We start from the raw sequence: 22,317 nt of genomic DNA, 5'->3' as shown, positions 1-22,317 counted from the left end.
GTATGCATATATTTAAAAAAAGGCTTTTTTAAAAAAGAAGGGCTTTTAAGGCTTTTTTAAATGCATCCACAGTCTGTGGTGCCCTCAGGTGGTCAGGGAGAGCGCTTCAATGTTAAAAAAACGAAGTGCTTTTACGTCTCAATATTAAGGTCGATTACCCTTTTTCTTGTGCTTGAATGTTAAAAATGAAGCATTTTGTTGTTGTTTTTATTATTGAGGTCAAATGAGTCATTTTTACACTAAAAACATTTTGTATAAACTAATAATAATAGATTTTATTTGTAAAAAGCACTTTATATTGAGTAAACAATATCAAAGTGCTGCAGTGTATTAAAAAAAAATATATAAAAATAAAAAGATAATAAAAAAAAACAAAAAACTAGAACAGCCAAATAGCTATAACTAGTATGCATATATTTAAAAAAAGGCTTTTTTTAAAAGAAGGGCTTTTAAGCCTTTTTTAAAAGCATCCACAGTCTGTGGTGCCCTCAAGTGGCCAGGGAGAGCGCTTCAATGTTAAAAAAAACTAAGTGCTTTTACGTCTTAATATTAAGGTCAATTACCCTTTTTCTTGTGCTTAAATGTTAAAAGTGAAGCATTTATTGTTGTTATTATTAAGGTCAAATGAGTCATTTTTACACTTGAATATTAACAACGTTTTGTACAAAGTACATACATTTTAATATTAAAACTAAGCGTATTTATCTGGTAATCTTAAAGTGCTTGATTTATTTTTACACTTAATTGTTAAAAACATATTTGTACTGTGCATCTTGAATATTAAAAACTAAGCATCTCTATTTGATATTGAAGTGGTTGACTTCTTTTTGCACTTTGCTGTTAGAATCTCAATGGTGTTACGTCTTTTTGCACTTCAGTGCTAAAACCTGACTGTTTTTTTACCTCTTATTATATGTAGTGTGTTACTTATTTTTACACTTGTGTGGCAGCTAAGGTTGAAATGTCAAATGAACATTTAGTAATTATTTCATCTGCAGGTTTTTGTCTGAAATAACTCTTTTTACTGAAACATGCTTGTTTTTTTATTGGTTCCTCGTAATTTTCTCAAACCAACAAGCTATTAATGAGATGCATTATAGGATATTCCACTCCACTATTACAGCCCTGCGTCGGTCTGTCAGTAAAATGTGCAAAAGCAGGGTTAATATCTGCTGTGTTTGTAGTGTTACAGCATCAACAGTAACCGGAAGACCACCTGGGAAGAAGCAAGGAAGCAGTGCATCACCATGGGAGGGAATCTAGTCTCTATCGCCACCAGGCGTGTGCAAGGTTAGCACCTCGGTTCCTTCTGTTTCCAGTAATGACATTAAAGCAGGGGTAAATGGATTAAATGGTAAATGGTTTATACTTGTGTAGCGCTTTTCTACCTTCAAGGTACTCAAAGCGCTTTGACACTATTTCCACATTCACCCATTCACACACTGAATGAATTAACCACCACCCATCAGGAGCAAGGGTGAAGTGTCTTGCTCAAGGACACAATGGACGTGAGGAGGTTGGTAGAAGGTGGGGACCGAACCAGGAACCCTCACGTTGCTGGCACGGCCACTCTCCCAACAGCGCCATGCCGTCCCGTGTCAAACTCATTTTAGATCGGGGGGGCCACCTGGAGAAAAATCTACTCCCAAGAGTACCGGACTGGTAAAATTACGGCGCGATAAAATTTAAAAAAATTAAAAATTAAATAAATAAAATTAAATAAAAATTAAATTAAATTAAATTAAAATTAAAATTAAAATTAAATTAAATACAATTCAAATTAAATAAAATGTACAAATCATAATGTCTTCATAAAATGTACAAATCATAATGTCATAATGTCTGAAAATGTACAAATCATCATGTTGTTGGGGTTATTTTTACACTTGCATGTTGCGGTTAATAGTATTCTACCTTTATTTGTCCTTATTTATACTTTCTGTATAAATGATGTGATAATGTTCATCAGTCAACTCATTGCTGTTCATTTTCAATCTATCAATATAAAAAAATTACACTACCGTTCAAAAGTTTGGGGTCACCCAAACAATTTAGTGGAATAGCCTTCATTTCTAAGAACAAGAATAGACTGTCGAGTTTCAGATGAAAGTTCTCTTTTTCTGGCCATTTTGAGCGTTTAATTGACCCCACAAATGTGATGCTCCAGAAACTCAATCTGCTCAAAGGAAGGTCAGTTTTGTAGCTTCTGTAACGAGCTAAAGTGTTTTCAGATGTGTGAACATGATTGCACAAGGGTTTTCTAATCATCAATTAGCCTTCTGAGCCAATGAGCAAACACATTGTACCATTAGAACACTGAAGTGATAGTTGCTGGAAATGGGCCTCTATACACCTATGTAGATATTGCACCAAAAACCAGACATTTGCAGCTAGAATAGTCATTTACCACATTAGCAATGTATAGAGTGTATTTCTTTCAAGTTAAGACTAGTTTAAAGTGATATTCACTGAAAAGTACAGTGCTTTTCCTTCAAAAATAAGGACATTTCAATGTGACCCCAAACTTTTGAACGGTAGTGTATATCAAAATCAAATTATGCAATGTTATTTATGTAGTTTGATCATTTTCCTTGACTGGTGCGCAACATCATGTTATTATTATTTTTTTCCATAAGTAGCATCATCTACAAATAATTGCTATTGCGACATCTAGTGGACACATTTAGAACAGCAGTTTCTTTCATTCAAAATTTCGGCTCTATTTTATACTTGGCGAACTCATCCCGCGGGCCGGATAAAACCTGTTCACACCCCTGCATTCAAGCATAGAGTCGTGACAAAAAGAATGTGTGAAAGTACACTGCAAAAAGTCAGTGTTCAAAAACAAGAAAAAAACAAACAAAAATGAGGGGTATTTTATTTGAACTAAGCAAAATTATCTGCGAATAGAACAAGAAAATTTGGCTTGTCAAGACTTTCCGGAACAAGTAAAATTAGCTAACCTCAATGAACCCAAAAATAGCTTAAAATAAGTATATTCTCACTAATAACAAGTGCACTTTTCTTGGTAGAAAAAACAAATATGAGACCTTTTTGCTCAATATGTTGAAAAATATTCTTAAATGCTAGTGCCATCATCTGACATAATGATATGCGCTCTGCATTACATTTCTTGAAACCAGCAAACTTATACTAAAAACTAATTTATTGTTCTTAATGGAAAGGCAACAAGGCAAGCGCTTGTTACTCTCGGGGTCTCCTAGTCCGCTCAGGCAAATCATATTGTCTAAAAATTAGAGATGTCTGATAATATCGGCCTGCCGATATTATCGGCCGATATATGCGTTTAAAATGTAATATCGGAAATTATCGGTATCGTTTCTTTTATTATCGGTATCGGTTTTCTTTTTTTTTTCTATTTTTTTTTTTTATTAAATGAACATAAAAACACAAGATACACTTACAATTAGTGCACCAACCCAAAAAACCTCCCTCCCCCATTTACACTCATTCACACAAAAGGGTTGTTTCTTTCTGTTATTAATATTCTGCTTCCTACATTATATATCAATATATATCAATACAGTCTGCAAGGGATACAGTCCGTAAGCACACATGATTGTGCGTGCTGCTGCTTCCACTAATAGTACGAACCTTAAACAGTTAATTTTACTAATTTTCATTCATTACTAGTTTTTAGGTAACTGTTTTTATATTGTTGTACTTTCTTTTTTATTCAAGAATTTTTTTTAAATTTATTTATCTTATTTTACAATTTTTTTTAAAAAGTACCTTATCTTCACCATACCTGGTTGTCCAAATTAGGCATAATAATGTGTTAATTCCACGACTGCATATATCGGTTGATATCGGTATCGGTTGATATCGGTATCGGTAATTAAAGAGTTGGACAATATCGGAATATCGGCAAAAAGCCATTATCGGACATCCCTAGTAAAAATGCATTTTTCCATGGATAACATGACATCATCGCGCCAAGTGCGTGCTCTTTCAGTCAATTAGTGCGCATATATACAATACATATACATATATACAATGTAATTTTGAAGAATTCATCTGAATGTGCATGAACTATTTCTGTTCAAAATTGTTAGAAATGTTAAATGTTTAAATATGAACTGTCAGTTTACTGTACTGTGCCAACTGTACTACTATATGAGTACGTGTTTTCTATTGTTTCATTGGAAATAAAACCGCAAAGTCCATTTGGCTGTCATCTGTTATAATTATGAGACACAATTGTGTCAAAGTCATGATTTTTTTTTTTCATGCTTGATGTAAGAAATGATGACTTTAAAAAAGTAGTTTTCTACTTGTGAGTGTTGATGACACAGCTTTGGCAACAGTTGATATTCTAGTTTCAAGCATGTTTTACTCAATATAGCTCATCAAATCTCAGCAACAAGCTGTAATATCTTACTGACATCATTTAGGACCAAAACACTTCAAACAAGTAAAACACTCTAACATAAAATCTGCTTAGTGAGAAGAATTATCTTATCAGACAGAAAATAAGCAAATATCACCCTTATTTGAGATATGTAATCTTACTTAGATTTCACTTTTTGTATATAGTATAACAGTGGTCCCCAACCTTTTTGTAGCTGCGGACCGGTCAACACTTGAAAATTTGTCCCACGTACCGGTGGTGGTGGTGGTGGTGGTGGGGGGGGGGGGGGGGGGGGTGTATTTTAAAAAAAAAAAAAAAAATTTTTTTTTTTTTTTTTACATAAATACAATCATGTGTGCTTACGGACTGTATCCCTGCAGACTGTATTGATCTATATTGATATATAATGTATATATTGTGTTTTTTATGTTGATTTCATAAAAAAAATTTATTTTTTTTTTTTTATTTTTTTTTTATTTCTTGTGCGGCCCGGTACCAATCGGTCCGGTGGTTGATCTTATTAATAAGTATAAGATCAATCCATCATAAATCATGTGTGCTTACGGACTGTATCCCTGCAGACTGTATTGATCTATATTGATATATAATGTAAATATTGTGTTTTTTATGTTGATTTCATAAATGTATTTATTTATTTATTTATTTTATTTTATTTTTTTTTAAATTTCTTGTGCGGCCCGGTACCAATCGGTCCGGTGGTTGATCTTATTAATAAGTATAAGATCAATCCATCATAAATCATGTGTGCTTACGGACTGTATCCCTGCAGACTGTATTGATCTATATTGATATATAATGTAAATATTGTGTTTTTTATGTTGATTTCATTAAAAAAAACTATTTTATTATTTTTTTAAAAAAAATTTTTAATTTCTTGTGCGGCTCAGTACCAATCGGTCCGGTGGTTGATCTTATTAATAAGTATAAGATCAATCCATCATAAATGAACGCATGAATGGCCCTTCTCTACGCAGCGTTTTTGACCACCAAAATGGCGGAAGTGTCTGCAGATCTGTGGATCGGCTTGAACAGTTTGACTCAGGACGCCTTTTTTTGGAGCGATGGAAAAGCGAGACACTACACCAACTGGGTGTATTCCGTAAGTGCACATATGGAATATCACAATCTACTTCACAGCGCCGAATTGGAAAAGAGAGAAGTACAGTTTTTTTTTATATGTTTTTGAAATATTTGTAGGTGCACAGACGTCGACAGGGGAGTTTTTACCAAAGATGGAATGAGGTAAAACTCCACATGTCTTCCATGGTGTGATAAATGATATTTAACACTCCTAACTTCCTGTCCTGCACTAGGAAAGTTGTGTTCTCATGACAAACAATCCCGCTCTTGGAATTGGAAAGTGGATGATCAAGTCCTGCAACGACAGCAACGGATTTATTTGCACCAGGAGTCTCGGTAGGATGAGCACATTGTTTTTTCAAAGGCAAAACATTACACATTCGTTAAAGACTCCTGTTATATAGAGGATCTTTGACCAGCGCTTTTGCAGTCTGTCCTTAGAAGATCTTTGTAACAGAAGTGTTGCGCTGTTTTTGAGGATCAACTGCTAAAATTGGAGTCAAAGTGAATCTTTGACCGGCCTTTTATGCATTAGATTCTCAAAAACAGCAGAGCCATCCTGCATTATAGACCATTTTTGTCTTGCAATTTTGCAGTGCTTTGTTAAAAACAGCAGTGCTCTCCTGTTACATACAATAATGGATCTTTGACTAGCGCTTTTGGAGTCTGTCCTTAGAAGATCTTTGTAACAGCAGTGTTCTGCTGTTTTTGAGGATCAACTGCTAAAAAGGAGTCAAAGTAAATCTTTGACCGGCCTTCTATGCATTAGATTCTCAAAAACAGCAGAGCCATCCTGCATTATAGACCGTTTTTGTCTTGTAATTTTGCAGTGCGTTGTTAAAAACAGCAGTGCTCTCCTGTTACATACAATAATGGATCTTTGACTAGCGCTTTTGCAGTTGGTCCTTAAAATATCTTTGTAACAGAAGTGTTCTGCTGTTTTTGAAGATCAACTGCTAAAATTAGAGTGAAGGTAAATCTTTGACCGGCCTTTTTATGCATTAGATTCTCAAAAACAGCGGAGCCATCCTGCATTATAGACCATTTTTGTCTTGCAATTTTGCAGTGCGTTGTTAAAAACAGCAGTGCACCCCTGTTACATGCAATAATGGATCTTTGACTAGCACTTTTGCAGTCGGTCCTTACATGATCTTTGTAACAGAAGTGTTCTGCTGTTTTTGAGGATCAACTGCTAAAATTAGAGTCAAAGTAAATCTAGACCGGCCGTTTTTGTATTAGATTCTCAAAAACAGCAGAGCCATCCTGCATTATAGACCATTTTTGTCTTGCAATTTTGCAGTGCATTATTAAAAACAGCAGTGCACCCGTGTTACATACAATAATGGATCTTTGACTAGCGCTTTTGGAGTCTGTCCTTAGAATATCTTTGTAACAGAAGTGTTCTGCTGTTTTTGAGGATCAACTGCTAAAAAGGAGTCAAAGTAAATCTTTGACCGGCCTTTTTATGCATTAGATTCTCAAAAACAACAGAGCCATCCTGCATTATAGACCATTTTTGTCTTGCAATTGTGCAGTGCATTGTTAAAAACAGAAATGCACCCCTGTTACATGCAATAACGGACCTTTGAGTAGCACTCCTTTTGGAGGGTTTTTGAATAGCATTTTTGTAGGAGATTCTCAAAAACAGCAACGCTTTCTTGTGATGTAGTGGATCTTTGACTAGAATTGTTTCCGTTGGTAATTCTGCAATAAATAAGTTTTTTAAATAAAAAACAAACAAGTGTAGCATTACATAGGGGTGTAACGGTACACAAAAATTTCGGTTCAGTACGTACCTCGGTTTAGAGGTCACGGTTCGGTTCATTTTCGGTACAGTAAGAAAACCACAAAATATACATTTTTGGGATATTTATTTACCAAATTTGCAAAATCTTCCACCAAAAATATTTTTCTTAGTGTAATATTTGATGTGAAGTAATGGGAACCTTGGATAGGTCATTAATTCATAATAACATTGATTTTGATTAGGGATGTCCGATAATGGCTTTTTGCCGATATCCGATATTCCGATATTGTCCAACTCTTTAATTACCGATACCGATATCAACCGATACCGATATCAACCGATATATACAGTCGTGGAATTAACACATTATTATGCCTAATTTGGACAACCATGTATGGTGAAGATAAGGTACTTTTTAAAAAAAATAATACAATAAGATAACTAAATTAAAAACATTTTCTTGAATAAAAAAGAAAGTAAAACAATATAAAAACAGTTACATAGAAACTAGTAATGAATGAAAATGAGTAAAATGAAGTGTTAAAGGTTAGTACTATTAGTGGAGCAGCAGCACGCACAATCATGTGTGCTTACGGACTGTATCCCTTGCAGACTGTATTGATATATATTGATATATAATGTAGGAAGCAGAATATTGATAACAGAAAGAAATGGGGGGAGGGAGGTTTTTTGGGTTGGTGCACTAATTGTAAGTGTATCTTGTGTTTTTTATGTTGATTTAATAAAACATTTTTAAAAAAACAAAAAAAACGATACAGATAATAAAAAAAACGATACCGATAATTTCCGATATTACATTTTAACGCATTTATCGGCCCGATAATATCGGCAGGCCGATATTATCAGACATCCCTAATTTTGATTCAATATTATGTTTTGAGCAATGACAGTTTGAAAGTGTCATGTCTGTTCATGCACGGTCGAATGCCTTCTCCAAGTCCACAAAGCACATGTAGACTGGTTGGGCAAACTCCCATGCACCCTCAAGGACCCTGCCCAGAGTATAGAGCTGGTCCACAGTTCCACGACCAGGACGAAAACCACACTGTTCCTCCTGAATCCGAGATTCGACTATCCGGCGTAGCCTCCTCTCCAGCACACCTGAATAGACCTTACCGGGAAGGCTGAGGAGTGTGATCCCACGATAGTTAGAACACACCCTCCGGTTCCCCTTCTTAAAGAGAGGAACCACCGAAACGGTTCAATACAAATACACGTACCATTACGCTTTCAGTCCACACGTTGTTCACGTGGGTTTCTGCCCCTCGACAGACTCGGGTATCCCGTCCCAGCCCGAGCCGGCGGTTCCCAACATCTACATGACTTTGGGAAACGACAGCATCAAGGCGGTGACTCAGAAACTGAGCTGGGACGAGGCCAAGAAGCACTGCGAAGGCGATAAAGCCAAGCTGGCGAGCCTGAGGAACGAGTGGACGCAGGCCTACGTGGAGCTTTTGGCGTTAAATCTCAAAGCCCCTCTTTGGATCGGACTGAACAAAAAGGAGGTACGTCGCCACCAAAAGCGAGAAATAGTACCTGCGTGTATTCAGAGGTAACACATTCATCCGGCTGTCAGACCCAGGGTTATTTTAGGTACATCGACGGCTGGCACATGCCTTTCGCCAGCTGGGACGAAGGGGAGCCGAGCCAGGACCGCCCTTGTGTGTACCTGGACCTGAATGGCAAATTTAAAACAGCATTGTGCGACCAGACCATGAGCAGCGTTTGCATGCAGTCGACAGGTGACCGCCCCCAGCACGCCAAACCATCACTGACCTTCCCTTGCAGTCCTTTCTAATCTTTCAACATCTGCATGTTTTTCACCAAATCCAGATGTGCCGCCAACGCAGTCTCCCAGCTACCCGGGGATTTGCCCCGAGGAGGCGATGGTGGACTACCAGCAGAGCTACACTTGGCTGCCCTTCAAGTCTCATTGCTATTTGTTTGCCACTGACGAGATCGAATGGGCGGATGCGGCCTCGAGCTGCGTGAGACACGGTAATGACCACAGTCTATAGAAGAGAGCCCAAAGCGGGGGCCGCCGGTTAAATTGTTTTAGTTGTTAAAAGGCTACTAAATGGAGCAAAAACTTGGAATTGGCAATATTTGATTTATTTCCTGACACATAACCATTGTGTCTCCTTTGATACACCCTGTTTAGGGTCCAAACTAGCACTGACACTAAATGAAGCTTTTAGTATCAACATAATTGGCAATATCGGTAGTATCAGAAGTATTAGAAGTATCAGTGGTATCAGAAATGTAAGTAGTATCAATAGCAGAGGTATTTGAGCTATTGATGGTATTAGTAGTATCAGACGTAGCAATAGTTTCAGTAAAATTAGAAGTATCGTAATAACAGTAGTATCAGAGGTATCATTACCATTAAAAGAGGCAGTGGTATCAGAGGTATTAGTAGTATCAGAGGTATCATTACCAATAAAAGAGGCAGTGGTATTAGAAGTATCGGTAGTATCAGAGGTATGTAGCAGTGGTGTCAGTAGTATCAAAAGTATCAGTAGTAGAAGAAGTATCCTTAGTGTTACAAGTAGCAGTGGTATCAGAAATGTAAGTAGTATCAAAAGCAGAGGTGTTTGAGCTATTAATGGTATTAGTAGTATCAGACGTATCAATAGTTTCAGTAATATTAGAAGTATCGTAATATCAGTAGAGAGGTATCAGTACTATCAAAAGAGGTAGTAGTATCAGAGGTATCAGTAGTATCAGAGGTATGTAATCAGTGGTATCAGTAGTATCAAAAGTATCAGTAGTATAAGAAGTATCCTTAGTATTACAAGTATCAGTGGTATCAGAAATCTAAGTAGTATCAATAGCAGAGGTGTTTGAGCTATTAATGGTATTAGTAGTATCAGACGTATCAATAGTTTCAGTAATATTAGTAGTCTCAGAGGTATCAGTACTATCAAAAGAGGTAGTAGTATCAGTAGTATCAGAGGTATCAGTAGTATCAGAGGTATGTATCAGTGGTATCAGTAGTATCAAGAGTATCAGTAGTATTAGAAGTATCAGTGGTATCAGAAGTATCAGAAATGTAAGTGGTATCAATAGCAGAGGTATTTGAGCTATTAGTGGTCTTAGTAGTATCAGATGTATCAATAGTTTCAGTAATATTAGAAGTATCGTAATAACAGTAGTATCAGAGGTATCATTACTATCAAAAGAGGCAGTAGTATGAGTGGTATCAGTAGTATCAGAGGTATTAGAAGTATCAGTAGTATTAGAAGTATCAGTGGTATCAGAAATGTAAGTAGTATCAATGGCAGAGGTATTTGAGCTATTAATGGTATTAGTAGTATCAGACGTATCAATAGTTTCAGTAATATTAGAAGTATCGTAATAACAGTAGTATCAGAGGTATCAGTACTATCAAAAGAGGCAGTAGTATAAGTGGTATCAGTAGTATCAGAGGTATCGGCGGTATTAGAAGTATCAGAAGTATTAGAAGTATCAGTGGTATCAGAAATGTAAGTAGTATCAATAGCAGAGGTATTTGAGCTATTAATGGTATTAGTAGTATCAGACGTATCAATAGTTTCAGTCATATTAGAAGTATCGTAATAACAGTAGTATCAGAGCTATCAGTACTATCAAAAGAGGCAGTGGTATCAGTAGTATAAGAAGTATCAGTAGTATCAGAGGTATTAGTGTTGTCAGTAGTATCAGAGGTATGTATCAGTTATGTCCGTAGTATCAATAGTATCAGTAGTATTAGAAGTATCAGTAGTATCAGAGGTATTAGTGGTGTCAATAGTATCAGTAGTATCAGAGGTATGTATCGTTGGTGTCAAAAGTATCAGAAGTATCAGTAGTAGTATCAATAGCAGAGGTATTTGACTGCATTTGACAGTCAAAAGTTACTCGAGTAGATGTAACGTAGTAAATGTAGTGTTACTTCCCACCTCTGCATTCAAACCAGCGTGAGTTAGTGGCAGTGCCTACGATGGCGCTAGCTGAATTGGAGCTGGGAGCCGGCCGCTCTACCATCTGAGCCGCCGTTGGTCCTGCCGCTGTTGTGTACCATATTCATGTCCATAAATGACCTTTGCACAGCACGGCCCTTTTGTTGTTGACTAAAGCACAATTGTTGCACTTTTGTTGTTGACTAAAGCACAATTGTTGCACTTTTGTTGTTGACTAAAGCACAATTGTTGCACTTTTGTTGTTGACTAAAGCACAATTGTTGCACTTTTGTTGTTGACTAAAGCACAATTGTTGCACTTTTGTTGTTGACTAAAGCACAATTGTTGCACTTTTGTTGTTGACTAAAGCACAATTGTTGCACTTTTGTTGTTGACTAAAGCACAATTGTTGCACTTTTGTTGTTGACTAAAGCACAATTACTTGCTGTCGCCCAGGGGGACTTTTGGCCAGCATAGAAGACCCCGAGGAACAGGCCTTCATTCAAAACAACATCGAGGTGTTCCAGGACAGCCACAGCTCCTTCTGGGTCGGACTGTACAAAACCCACAAAGGTACTTTCTGGCACACCACGGGGAAAAATGTGCAAGAAGGTTTCTGACTTAACGGGTTATTTATTATCATTATTATTATTTATTTGTCATTATAACGGATGCTTGCTGGCAGGAACGTGGATGTGGTTGGATAAAACCACAGTGGACTACACCAACTGGTCTCCAGGAGACAACGAGAGAGACTTCGGGGAGATAAGAACCGCCGACGGCACTTGGATGTCCGGCCTCAAGTGGCACGACCGGGCGTACATCTGTGAGACCCCCAAAGGTAGCTTGGACCCCGTTTACCTAATTTAACCACAACAAGAGTTGACCTTTGTTTTCTGATTCTCCAACAGTGATGCCCAGAGAAAACGACCCGGAGTCACGTGAGTTCCTTCATCTTGTCTTCTTACTGTGCAGCACTCCTGTCATATAGAGGATCTTTGACTAGCTTTGCTCAAGCACCTTCCTACAAACAGCAGTGCACTCATATTACATAGTGGATCTTTGGGTGGAATATTTGCATTAGATTCTCAAAAACAGCAGTGCACTCATATTACATAGTGAATCTTTGAGTGGAATATTTGCATTAGATTCTTAAAAACATCAACTCACTCATGTCGTATTGTGGATTTTTCGCTATTATTTTTGCATTAGATTCTCAAAAACAGCAGTGCACTCATATTACATAGTGAATCTTTGAGTGGAATATTTGCATTAGATTCTCAAAAACAGCAGTGCAGTCATATTACATTGTGGATCTTTGGGTGGACTATTTGCATTAGATTCTCAAAAACAGCAGTGCACTCATATTACATAGTGAATCTTTGAGTGGAATATTTGCATTAGATTCTCAAAAACAGCAGTGCACTCATATTATATAGTGGATCTTTGAGTGGAATATGTGCATTAGATTCTCAAAAACAGCAGTGCACTCATATTACATAGTGAATCTTTGAGTGGAATATTTGCATTAGATTCTCAAAAACAGCAGTGCACTCATATTACATAGTGGATCTTTGAGTGGAATATTTGCATTACATTCTCAAAAACAGCAGTGCACTCATATTATATAGTGGATCTTTGAGTGGAATATGTGCATTAGATTCTCAAAAACAGCAGTGCACTCATATTATATAGTGGATCTTTGAGTGGAATATGTGCATTAGATTTTATAAAAACATCAACCCACTCATGTCGCATTGTGGATTTTTCGCTAATATTTTTGCATTAGATTCTCAAAAACAGCAGTGCACTCATATTACATAGTGAATCTTTGAGTGGAATATTTGCATTAGATTCTCAAAAACAGCAGTGCACTCATATAGTGGATCTTTGAGTGGAATATTTGCATTACATTCTCAAAAACAGCAGTGCACTCATATTACATAGTGGATCTTTGGGTGGACTATTTGCATTACATTCTCAAAAACAGCAGTGCACTCATATTACATAGTGGATCTTTGAGTGGAATATTTGCATTAGATTCTCAAAAACAGCAGTGCACTCATATTACATAGTGGATCTTTGAGTGGAATATTTGCATTAGATTCTCAAAAACAGCAGTGCACTCATATTATATAGTGGATCTTTGGGTGGAATATTTGCATTAGATTCTTAAAAACAGCAGTGCACTCATATTATATAGTGGATCTTTGGGTGGAATATTTGCGTTAGATTCTTAAAAACATCAACCCACTCATGTCGCATTGTGGATTTTTGGCTATTATTTTTGCATTAGATTCTCAAAAACAGCAGTGCACTCATATTACATAGTGGATCTTTGAGTGGAATATTTGCATTAGATTCTCAAAAACAGTAGTGCACTCATATTATATAGTGGCTCTTTGAGTGGAATATGTGCATTAGATTTTATAAAAACATCGACCCACTCATGTCGCATTGTGGATTTTTCGCTAGTATTTTTGCATTAGATTCTCAAAAACAGCAGTGCACTCATATTATATAGTGGATCTTTGAGTGGAATATTTGCATTACATTCTCAAAAACAGCAGTGCACTCATATTACATAGTGGATCTTTGGGTGGACTATTTGCATTACATTCTCAAAAACAGCAGTGCACTCATATTACATAGTGGATCTTTGAGTGGAATATTTGCATTAGATTCTCAAAAACAGCAGTGCACTCATATTACATAGTGGATCTTTGAGTGGAATATTTGCATTGGATTCTCAAAAACAGCAGTGCACTCATATTACATAGTGAATCTTTAGGTGGAATATTTGCATTACATTCTCAAAAACAGCAGTGCACTCATATTACATAGTGGATCTTTGAGTGGAATATTTGCATTACATTCTCAAAAACAGCAGTGCACTCATATTACATAGTGGATCTTTGGGTGGACTATTTGCATTACATTCTCAAAAACAGCAGTGCACTCATATTACATAGTGGATCTTTGGGTGGAATATTTGCATTAGATTCTTAAAAACAGCAGTGCACTCATATTACATAGTGGATCTTTGGGTGGAATATTTGCATTAGATTCTTAAAAACAGCAGTGCACTCATATTACATAGTGGATCTTTGGGTGGAATATTTGCATTAGATTTTTAAAAACATCAACCCACTCATGTCGCATTGTGGATTTTTCGCTATTATTTTTGCATTAGATTCTCAAAAACAGAAGTGCACTCATATTATATAGTGGATCTTTGGGTGGAGTATTTGCATTAGATTCTCAAAAACAGCAGTGCACTCATATTATATAGTGGATCTTTGAGTGGAATATGTGCATTAGATTTTATAAAAACATCAACCCACTCATGTCGCATTGTGGATTTTTGGCTATTATTTTTGCATTAGATTCTCAAAAACAGCAGTGCACTCATATTACATAGTGGATCTTTGAGCGGAATATTTGCATTAGATTCTCAAAAACAGCAGTGCACTCATATTACATAGTGGATCTTTGGGTGGACTATTTGCATTAGATTCTCAGAAACAGCAGTGTACTCATATTATATAGTGGATCTTTGAGTGGAATATGTGCATTAGATTCTCAAAAACAGCAGTGCACTCATATTACATAGTGGGTCTTTGAGCGGAATATGTGCATTAGATTCTCAAAAACAGCAGTGCACTCATATTACACAGTGGATCTTTGGGTGGAATATTTGCATTAGATTCTCAAAAACAGCAGTGCAGTCATATTACATAGTGGATCTTTGAGTGGAATATTTGCATTAGATTCTCAAAAACAGCAGTGCACTCATATTACATAGTGAATCTTTGAGTGGAATATTTGCATTAGATTCTCAAAAACAGCGGTGCACTCATATTACATAGTGGATCTTTGAGTGGAATATGTGCATTAGATTTTATAAAAACATCAACCCACTCATGTCACATTGTGGATTTTTCTCTATTATTTTTGCATTAGATTCTCAAAAACAGCAGTGCACTCATATTACATAGTGGATCTTTGGGTGGAATATTTGCATTAGATTCTCAAAAACAGCAGTGCACTCATATTACATAGTGGATCTTTGAGTGGAATATTTGCATTAGATTCTCAAAAACAGCAGTGCACTCATATTACATAGTGAATCTTTGAGTGGAATATTTGCATTAGATTCTCAAAAACAGCGGTGCACTCATATTACATAGTGGATCTTTGAGTGGAATATGTGCATTAGATTTTATAAAAACATCAACCCACTCATGTCACATTGTGGATTTTTCTCTATTATTTTTGCATTAGATTCTCAAAAACAGCAGTGCACTCATATTACATAGTGGATCTTTGGGTGGAATATTTGCATTAGATTCTCAAAAACAGCAGTGCACTCATATTACATAGTGGATCTTTGAGTGGAATATTTGCATTAGATTCTCAAAAACAGCAGTGCACTCATATTAAATAGTGGATCTTTGAATGGAATATTTGCATTAGATTCTCAAAAACAGCAGTGCACTCATATTACATAGTGGATCTTTGAGTGGAATATGTGCATTAGATTTTATAAAAACATCAACCCACACATGTCGCATTGTGGATTTTTCGCTATTATTTTTGCATTAGATTCTCAAAAACAGCAGTGCACTCATTACATAGTTGATCTTTGGGTGGAATATTTGCATTAGATTCTCAAAAACAGCAGTGCAGTCATATTACATAGTGGATCTTTGAGTGGAATATTTGCATTAGATTCTCAAAAACAGCAGTGCACTCATATTACATAGTGAATCTTTGAGTGGAATATTTGCATTAGATTCTCAAAAACAGCGGTGCACTCATATTACATAGTGGATCTTTGAGTGGAATATGTGCATTAGATTTTATAAAAACATCAACCCACTCATGTCACATTGTGGATTTTTCTCTATTATTTTTGCATTAGATTCTCAAAAACAGCAGTGCACTCATATTACATAGTGGATCTTTGGGTGGAATATTTGCATTAGATTCTCAAAAACAGCAGTGCACTCATATTACATAGTGGATCTTTGAGTGGAATATGTGCATTTGATTCTTAAAAACAACAGTGCACTCATATTACATAGTGAATCTTTGAGTGGAATATTTGCATTAGATTCTCAAAAACAGCAGTGCACTCATATTAAATAGTGGATCTTTGAATGGAATATTTGCATTAGATTCTCAAAAACAGCAGTGCACTCATATTACATAGTGGATCTTTGAGTGGAATATGTGCATTAGATTTTATAAAAACATCAACCCACACATGTCGCATTGTGGATTTTTCGCTATTATTTTTGCATTAGATTCTCAAAAACAGCAGTGCACTCATTACATAGTTGATCTTTGGGTGGAATATTTGCATTAGATTCTCAAAAACAGCAGTGCAGTCATATTACATAGTGGATCTTTGGGTGGACTATTTGCATTAGATTCTCAAAAACAGCAGTGCACTCATATTACATAGTGAATCTTTGAGTGGAATATTTGCATTACATTCTCAAAAACAGCAGTGCGCTCATATTACATAGTGGATATTTGGGTGGAATATTTGCATTAGATTCTCAAAAACAGCAGTGCAGTCATATTACATAGTGGATCTTTGGGTGGACTATTTGCATTACATTCTCAAAAACAGCAGTGCACTCATATTACATAGTGGATCTTTGAGTGGAATATGTGCATCCGATTCTTAAAAACAGCAGTGCACTCATATTACATAGTGGATCTTTGAGTGGAATATTTGCAATAGATTCTTAAAAACATCAACCCACTCATGTCGCACTGTGGATTTTTCGCTAATATTTTTGTATTAGATTCTCAAAAACAGCAGTGCACTCATATTACATAGTGGATTTTTAAGTTGAATATTTGCATTAGATTCTCAAAAACAGCAGTGCACTCATATTTCATAGTGGCTCTTTGAGTGGAATATTTGCATTAGATTCTCAAAAACAGCAGTGCACTCATATTACATAGTGGATCTTTAAGTAGAATATTTGCAATAGATTCTTAAAAACATCAACCCACTCATGTCGCATTGTGGATTTTTCGCTAATATTTTTGCATTTGATTCTCAAAAACAGCAGTGCACTCATATTACATAGTGGATTTTTGAGTGGAATATTTGCATTCGATTCTCAAAAACAGCAGTGCAGTCATATTACATAGTGGATCTTTGAGTGGAATATTTGCATTAGATTCTCAAAAATGGCAGTGCACTCATATTACATAGTGGATCTTTGAGTGGACTATTTCCAATAGATTCCTAAAAAGATCAACCCACTCATGTCGCACTGTGGATTTTTTGCTATGATTTTTGCATCAAGTTCTCAAAAACAGCAAAGGGTCATGTCATCTTTGACCATCATTTTTTCCAGCTGGTCCTTAAAAACAGCAGAGTGCTCCTGTCACATCGTGGATCTTTGACTAGCTTTTTTGCTGACAGTTAAAAAAAATAAGATTTAAATTTTAAATTGCATTTTTGCATTAAATTCTCAAAAACAGTTAAGCGGTCATGTAATACAGAGGATCTTTGACCAGGATATTTTGCAGTCAGTTGTTCAAAACAGCAGAGCAGTCATGTAAGTGGATTTTTAAATTTTTTTTGTAATTTTGCATTAAATTCTCAAAAACAGCAAACGGTCACATCAGAAAAAGGATCTTTGACCAGCATTGAAAATTATTGAAAATAGAGCAGTCCTGCTAAAGTATTTAATTTGAATTTGAATTTTTGCATCAAATTCTCAAAAACAGCTAAAGGTCATGTCATCTTTGACCATCATTTTTTTGCAGTTGATAAATACAAACAGCAAAGCAATTGAGAAGATCTTTGATTAGCATTTTTTTCAGTGGATCCTCAAAAACAGCAAAGCGCTCCTGTCACATCATGGATCTTTGACTGGCTTTTTTGCTGACAGTCAAAAGAAATAAATAACAGCACGTCACTCCTGTTTGAGGACTTATTTTTAAATGATGTTTTTGCATTAAATTCTCAAAAACAGTTAAGCAGCCATGTGCTACAGAGGATCTTTGACCAGGATATTTTGCAGTCAATTGTTAAAAACAGCAGAGCAGTCATGTCAGTGGATTTTTTTTTCCTTCGAATTTTGCATTCAATTCTCAAAAACATAAAAAGGATCTTTGACCAGCATTGAAAACTGAAAATACAGCTGTTTTGAATTTGAATTTTTCCATCAAATTCTCAAAAACAGCAAACGGTCATGTCATCTATGACCATCATTTTTTTGCAGTTGATCAATAAAAACAGCAAAGCTATTAAAGTTAAAGTACCACTGATAGTCACACACACACTAGGTGTGGTGAAATTACCCTCTGCATTTGACCCATCCCCTTGTTCACCCCTGGGAGGTGAGGGGAGCAGTGAGCAGCAGCGGTGGCCGCCCTCGGGAATCATTTTGGTGATTTAACCCCCAATTCCAACCCTTGATGCGGAGTGCCAAGCAGGGAGGTAATGGCTCCCATTTGTATAGTCTTTGGTATGACTCGGCCGGGGTTTGAACTCACGACCTACCCATCTCAGGGCGGACACTCTAACCACTAGGCCACTGAGCAGGTTATTGAGAAGATCTTTTTCAGCGGGTACCTCAAAAACAGCAGAGCGCTCCTGTCAAATCGTGGATCTTTGACTCGTCCCCTTGTTGATGTGTGCAGAGCCACGAGGGGGTCCAGATTCCGGCTCCCGTGGGCACACCAGCCTGATCGTGGTGCTGATCATCACCCTCACGTCCTCGCTGATTGTCCTCGCCTTCTTCCTCTACAAGAAGTCTTCGCGGTCGCTGCCCACCTTTGACAACCCGCTGTACTTCGGCCGAGAGCGAACGCAGCCCGACGTGGTGGACACCAATAAACTGATCGAGAAGGCCGAGGAGGAGATCCCGGAGCCCATCATTGCTCTGTGATCCAGCAGTTGGCAGAGTCCTGGTGGGACGTAAACATATCTCACCCTCCATCTTTGTTTTCTACTGGTATATAGTCACTAATTTAATAAGAAGCGGGAGTTTCTTTGAAGTCGACCGCGTCCGACCTCATGGAACTGAACTGTTTAGGCTCTGGGACGTCTCCTCGGAAGTGATTCGGTCGTGGTCTGCTGTCTGCACACGGACGTATGACGGGATCGCGCCCTATTGTTGGTGTACGTCGCTCGGAATGACAATTCAAACATCCACCAGGGAATTTTTTTTAAATGCTCAAGGATCAAACATCTTTCCAAACAATGTTGACAGGAGGTTGGCCAAGTTGGACACTCGTCCATCGGAAGGATGGGAAGTCTGCCGTAAAAGCCGCGGATTGCCTGGCCGTGCTTCAATTTTCTTATTAGGACAAGTTGTAAAATCTCTGCTTAGTCTTACCTTTTTTTTTGCCGTTTGATGCTACCCCTTGAAACACCAATTTGCTTTGACTTTTCTCTCCTTAGCAACCACAACCGTAGGTTCATTGACTCACGCTAGCCTCTGTTAGCCGAGCTACTGTGGTTGGGATCGTACATTTTCTGTTTTGCTTTTCCAATATCTGATCCAGGAAATGTATCCAGTGACAATGTGCATTTTGATGTAACTCTAGTAGCTGCTACACGCTGAATGGTAAAGCTACGAATTGGCCACACGGACCCCTTGACATACCAGTAAATACTCTTACACTTAATTCTCACAGTTAATTAACAGTCGGCCACAAGTCAACATTGTTAGCCACCTGTTGTGTTTCCTGTGTGTGTGTAAGTAGCGCTCTGTGAACCAACATCAGTACATAAAGTTGTCTGGTACAATTCCCCAAGATTGTAGTCTGTCCATTCATTATGTCCCGTGTCCACATTGGCAAACTGTATATTGGACCATTGCTTGTTGATGTGTTTCTTCGGAAGGACCAAGGGCCTGATTTACTGAGATCTAAATACCTCGCACTATCAATCAATCAATGTTTACTTACTGTATATAGAAGAAGAACTGATGGAGAGAGTGCGGAGGGTGCAGGCGGCGCAAGGTGAACAACAGTATGGGGTGGCCTGGAGGGTCATCAATGAGATGACACGGCGGAAGAGGACCAAGGAGGGACGCAGCCCGGAGGAGAGGGTGACAACCTGGGCCAGTCACTTCACTTCGGGAAGTCCTGTGGGGAGTGCTCAGAGAGTATGGGGTATCGGACTGTCTGATTGTGGCGGTCTGCTCCCTGTATGATCAGTGTCAGAGCTTGGTCCGCATTGCCGGCAGTAAGTCGCACCCGTTTCCAGTGAGGGTTGGACTCCGCCATGGCTGCCCTTTGTCACCGATTCTGTTCATAACTTAATGGACAGAATTTCTAGGCACAGTCAGGGCGTTGAGGGGATCTGGTTTGGTGGCTGCAGGATTAGGTCTCTGCTTTTTGCAGATAATGTGGTCCTGATGGCTTCATCTGACCAGGATCTTCCCCTATCACTGGATCGGTTCACAGCCGAGTGTGAAGCGACTGGGGATGAGAATCAGCACCTCCAAGTCCGAGTCCAGTGTCCTTGCCCGGGAAAGGGTGGAGTGCCATCTCTGAGATCTTGCCCCAAGTGGAGGAGTTCACGTACCTCAGAGTCTTGTTCACGAGTGAGGGAAGAGTGGATGGTGAGATCGACAGGCGGATCGGTGCGACATCTTCAGTAATGCGGATGCTGTATCGATCCGTTGTGGTGAAGAAGGAGCTGAGCCGGTTCACGTTTCCAGTTAGGGTTGAACTCCGCCATGGCTGCCCTTTGTCACCCATTCTGTTCATAACTTTTACAGACAGAATTTCTAGGCGCAGTCAAGGCTTTGAGGGGATCTGGTTTGGTGGCTGCAGGATTAGGTCTCTGCTTTTTGCAGATGATGTGGTCCTGATGGCTTCATCTGACCAGGATCTTCCCCTATCACTGGATCGGTTCGCAGCCGAGTGTGAAGCGACTGGGGATGAGAATCAGCACCTCCAAGTCCGAGTCCAGTGTCCTTGCCCAGGAAAGGGTGGAGTGCCATCTCTGAGATCTTGCCCCAAGTGGAGGAGTTCACGTACCTCGGAGTCTTGTTCACGAGTGAGGGAAGAGTGGATGGTGAGATCGACAGGCGGATCGGTGCGGCGTCTTCAGTAATGCAGACGCTGTATCGATCCGTTGTGGTGAAGAAGGAGCTGAGCCGGTTCACGTTTCCAGTGAGGGTTGAACTCCGCCATGGCTGCCCTTCGTCACCAATTCTGTTCATAACTTTTACGGACAGAATTTCTAGGCGCAGTCAGGGCGTTGAGGGGATCTGGTTTGGTGGCTGCAGGATTAGGTCTCTGCTTTTTGCAGATGATGTGGTCCTGATGGCTTCATCTGACCAGGATCTTCAGCTCTCACTGGATCGGTTCGCAGCCGAGTGGGAAACGACTGGGGATGAGAATCAGCACCTCCAAGTCCGAGTCCAGTGTCCTCGCCCGGGAAAGGGTGGAGTGCCATCTCTGAGATCTTGCCCCAAGTGGAGGAGTTCACGTACCTCGGAGTCTTGTTCACGAGTGAGGGAAGAGTGGATGGTGAGATCGACAGGCGGATCTTCAGTAATGCGGACGCTGTATCGATCCGTTGTGGTGAAGAAGGAGCTGAGCCGGAAGGCAAAGCTCTCAATTTACCGGTCGATCTACCTTCCCATCCTCACCTATGGTCATGAGCTTTGGGTTATGACCGAAAGGACAAGATCACGGGTACAAGCGGCCCAAATGAGTTTCCTCTGCCGGGTGGCGGGTCTCTCCCTTAGAGATAGGGTGAGAAGCTCTGCCATCCGGGAGGAACTCAAAGTAAAGCCGCTGCTCCTCCACGTGGAGAGGAGCCAGATGAGGTGGTTCGGGCATTTGTTCAGGATGCCACCCGAACGCCTCCCTAGGGAGGTGTATAGGGCAGGAGGTTACGGGGAAGACCCAGGACACGTTGGGAAGACTATGTCTCCCGGCTGGCCTGAGAACGCCTCGGGATCCCCCGGGAAGAGCTGGACGAAGTGGCTGGGGAGAGGGAAGTCTGGGCTTCTCTGCTTATTGTTTACCCAGCACACCTTGAATGGAAGGCGACACAAGTCAGGGTTTTTATATTTTAATACTTTCCAACCACATAATGCTTACTTGTACATTTGCTGTACGAAACACAAATAAATGATAGCAAAAAAAGAAGTAAC

General features: G+C 38.7%; 1 protein-coding gene across 2 annotated transcripts in view; it reads left to right on the top strand.

Annotated features, from left to right (window-relative positions):
• mrc1b (mannose receptor, C type 1b) overlaps positions 1 to 19,951 on the top strand; it is a 60,994-nt gene extending 41,043 nt beyond the window's left edge. For both annotated transcript variants that reach the window (XM_062023786.1, XM_062023787.1), the window contains 11 exons: positions 1,185 to 1,290; positions 5,368 to 5,492; positions 5,591 to 5,635; positions 5,707 to 5,809; positions 8,514 to 8,746; positions 8,818 to 8,983; positions 9,075 to 9,239; positions 11,618 to 11,734; positions 11,847 to 12,002; positions 12,073 to 12,102; positions 18,839 to 19,951. In XM_062023786.1, the coding sequence (XP_061879770.1) occupies positions 1,185 to 1,290; positions 5,368 to 5,492; positions 5,591 to 5,635; positions 5,707 to 5,809; positions 8,514 to 8,746; positions 8,818 to 8,983; positions 9,075 to 9,239; positions 11,618 to 11,734; positions 11,847 to 12,002; positions 12,073 to 12,102; positions 18,839 to 19,086 (1,494 nt within the window). In that variant the 3' untranslated portion in view covers positions 19,087 to 19,951. The remainder of the gene's footprint in view (positions 1 to 1,184; positions 1,291 to 5,367; positions 5,493 to 5,590; positions 5,636 to 5,706; positions 5,810 to 8,513; positions 8,747 to 8,817; positions 8,984 to 9,074; positions 9,240 to 11,617; positions 11,735 to 11,846; positions 12,003 to 12,072; positions 12,103 to 18,838) is intronic.
• The last annotated feature ends 2,366 nt before the right edge of the window (positions 19,952 to 22,317 follow it).

Source organism: Entelurus aequoreus, linkage group LG16 (genome assembly GCF_033978785.1).
Source record: "Entelurus aequoreus isolate RoL-2023_Sb linkage group LG16, RoL_Eaeq_v1.1, whole genome shotgun sequence".
Lineage (NCBI taxonomy): Eukaryota > Metazoa > Chordata > Actinopteri > Syngnathiformes > Syngnathidae > Entelurus > Entelurus aequoreus.
Note: the sequence above shows the minus strand (reverse complement) of the source record. Positions and strands in the feature narration are given on the sequence as shown.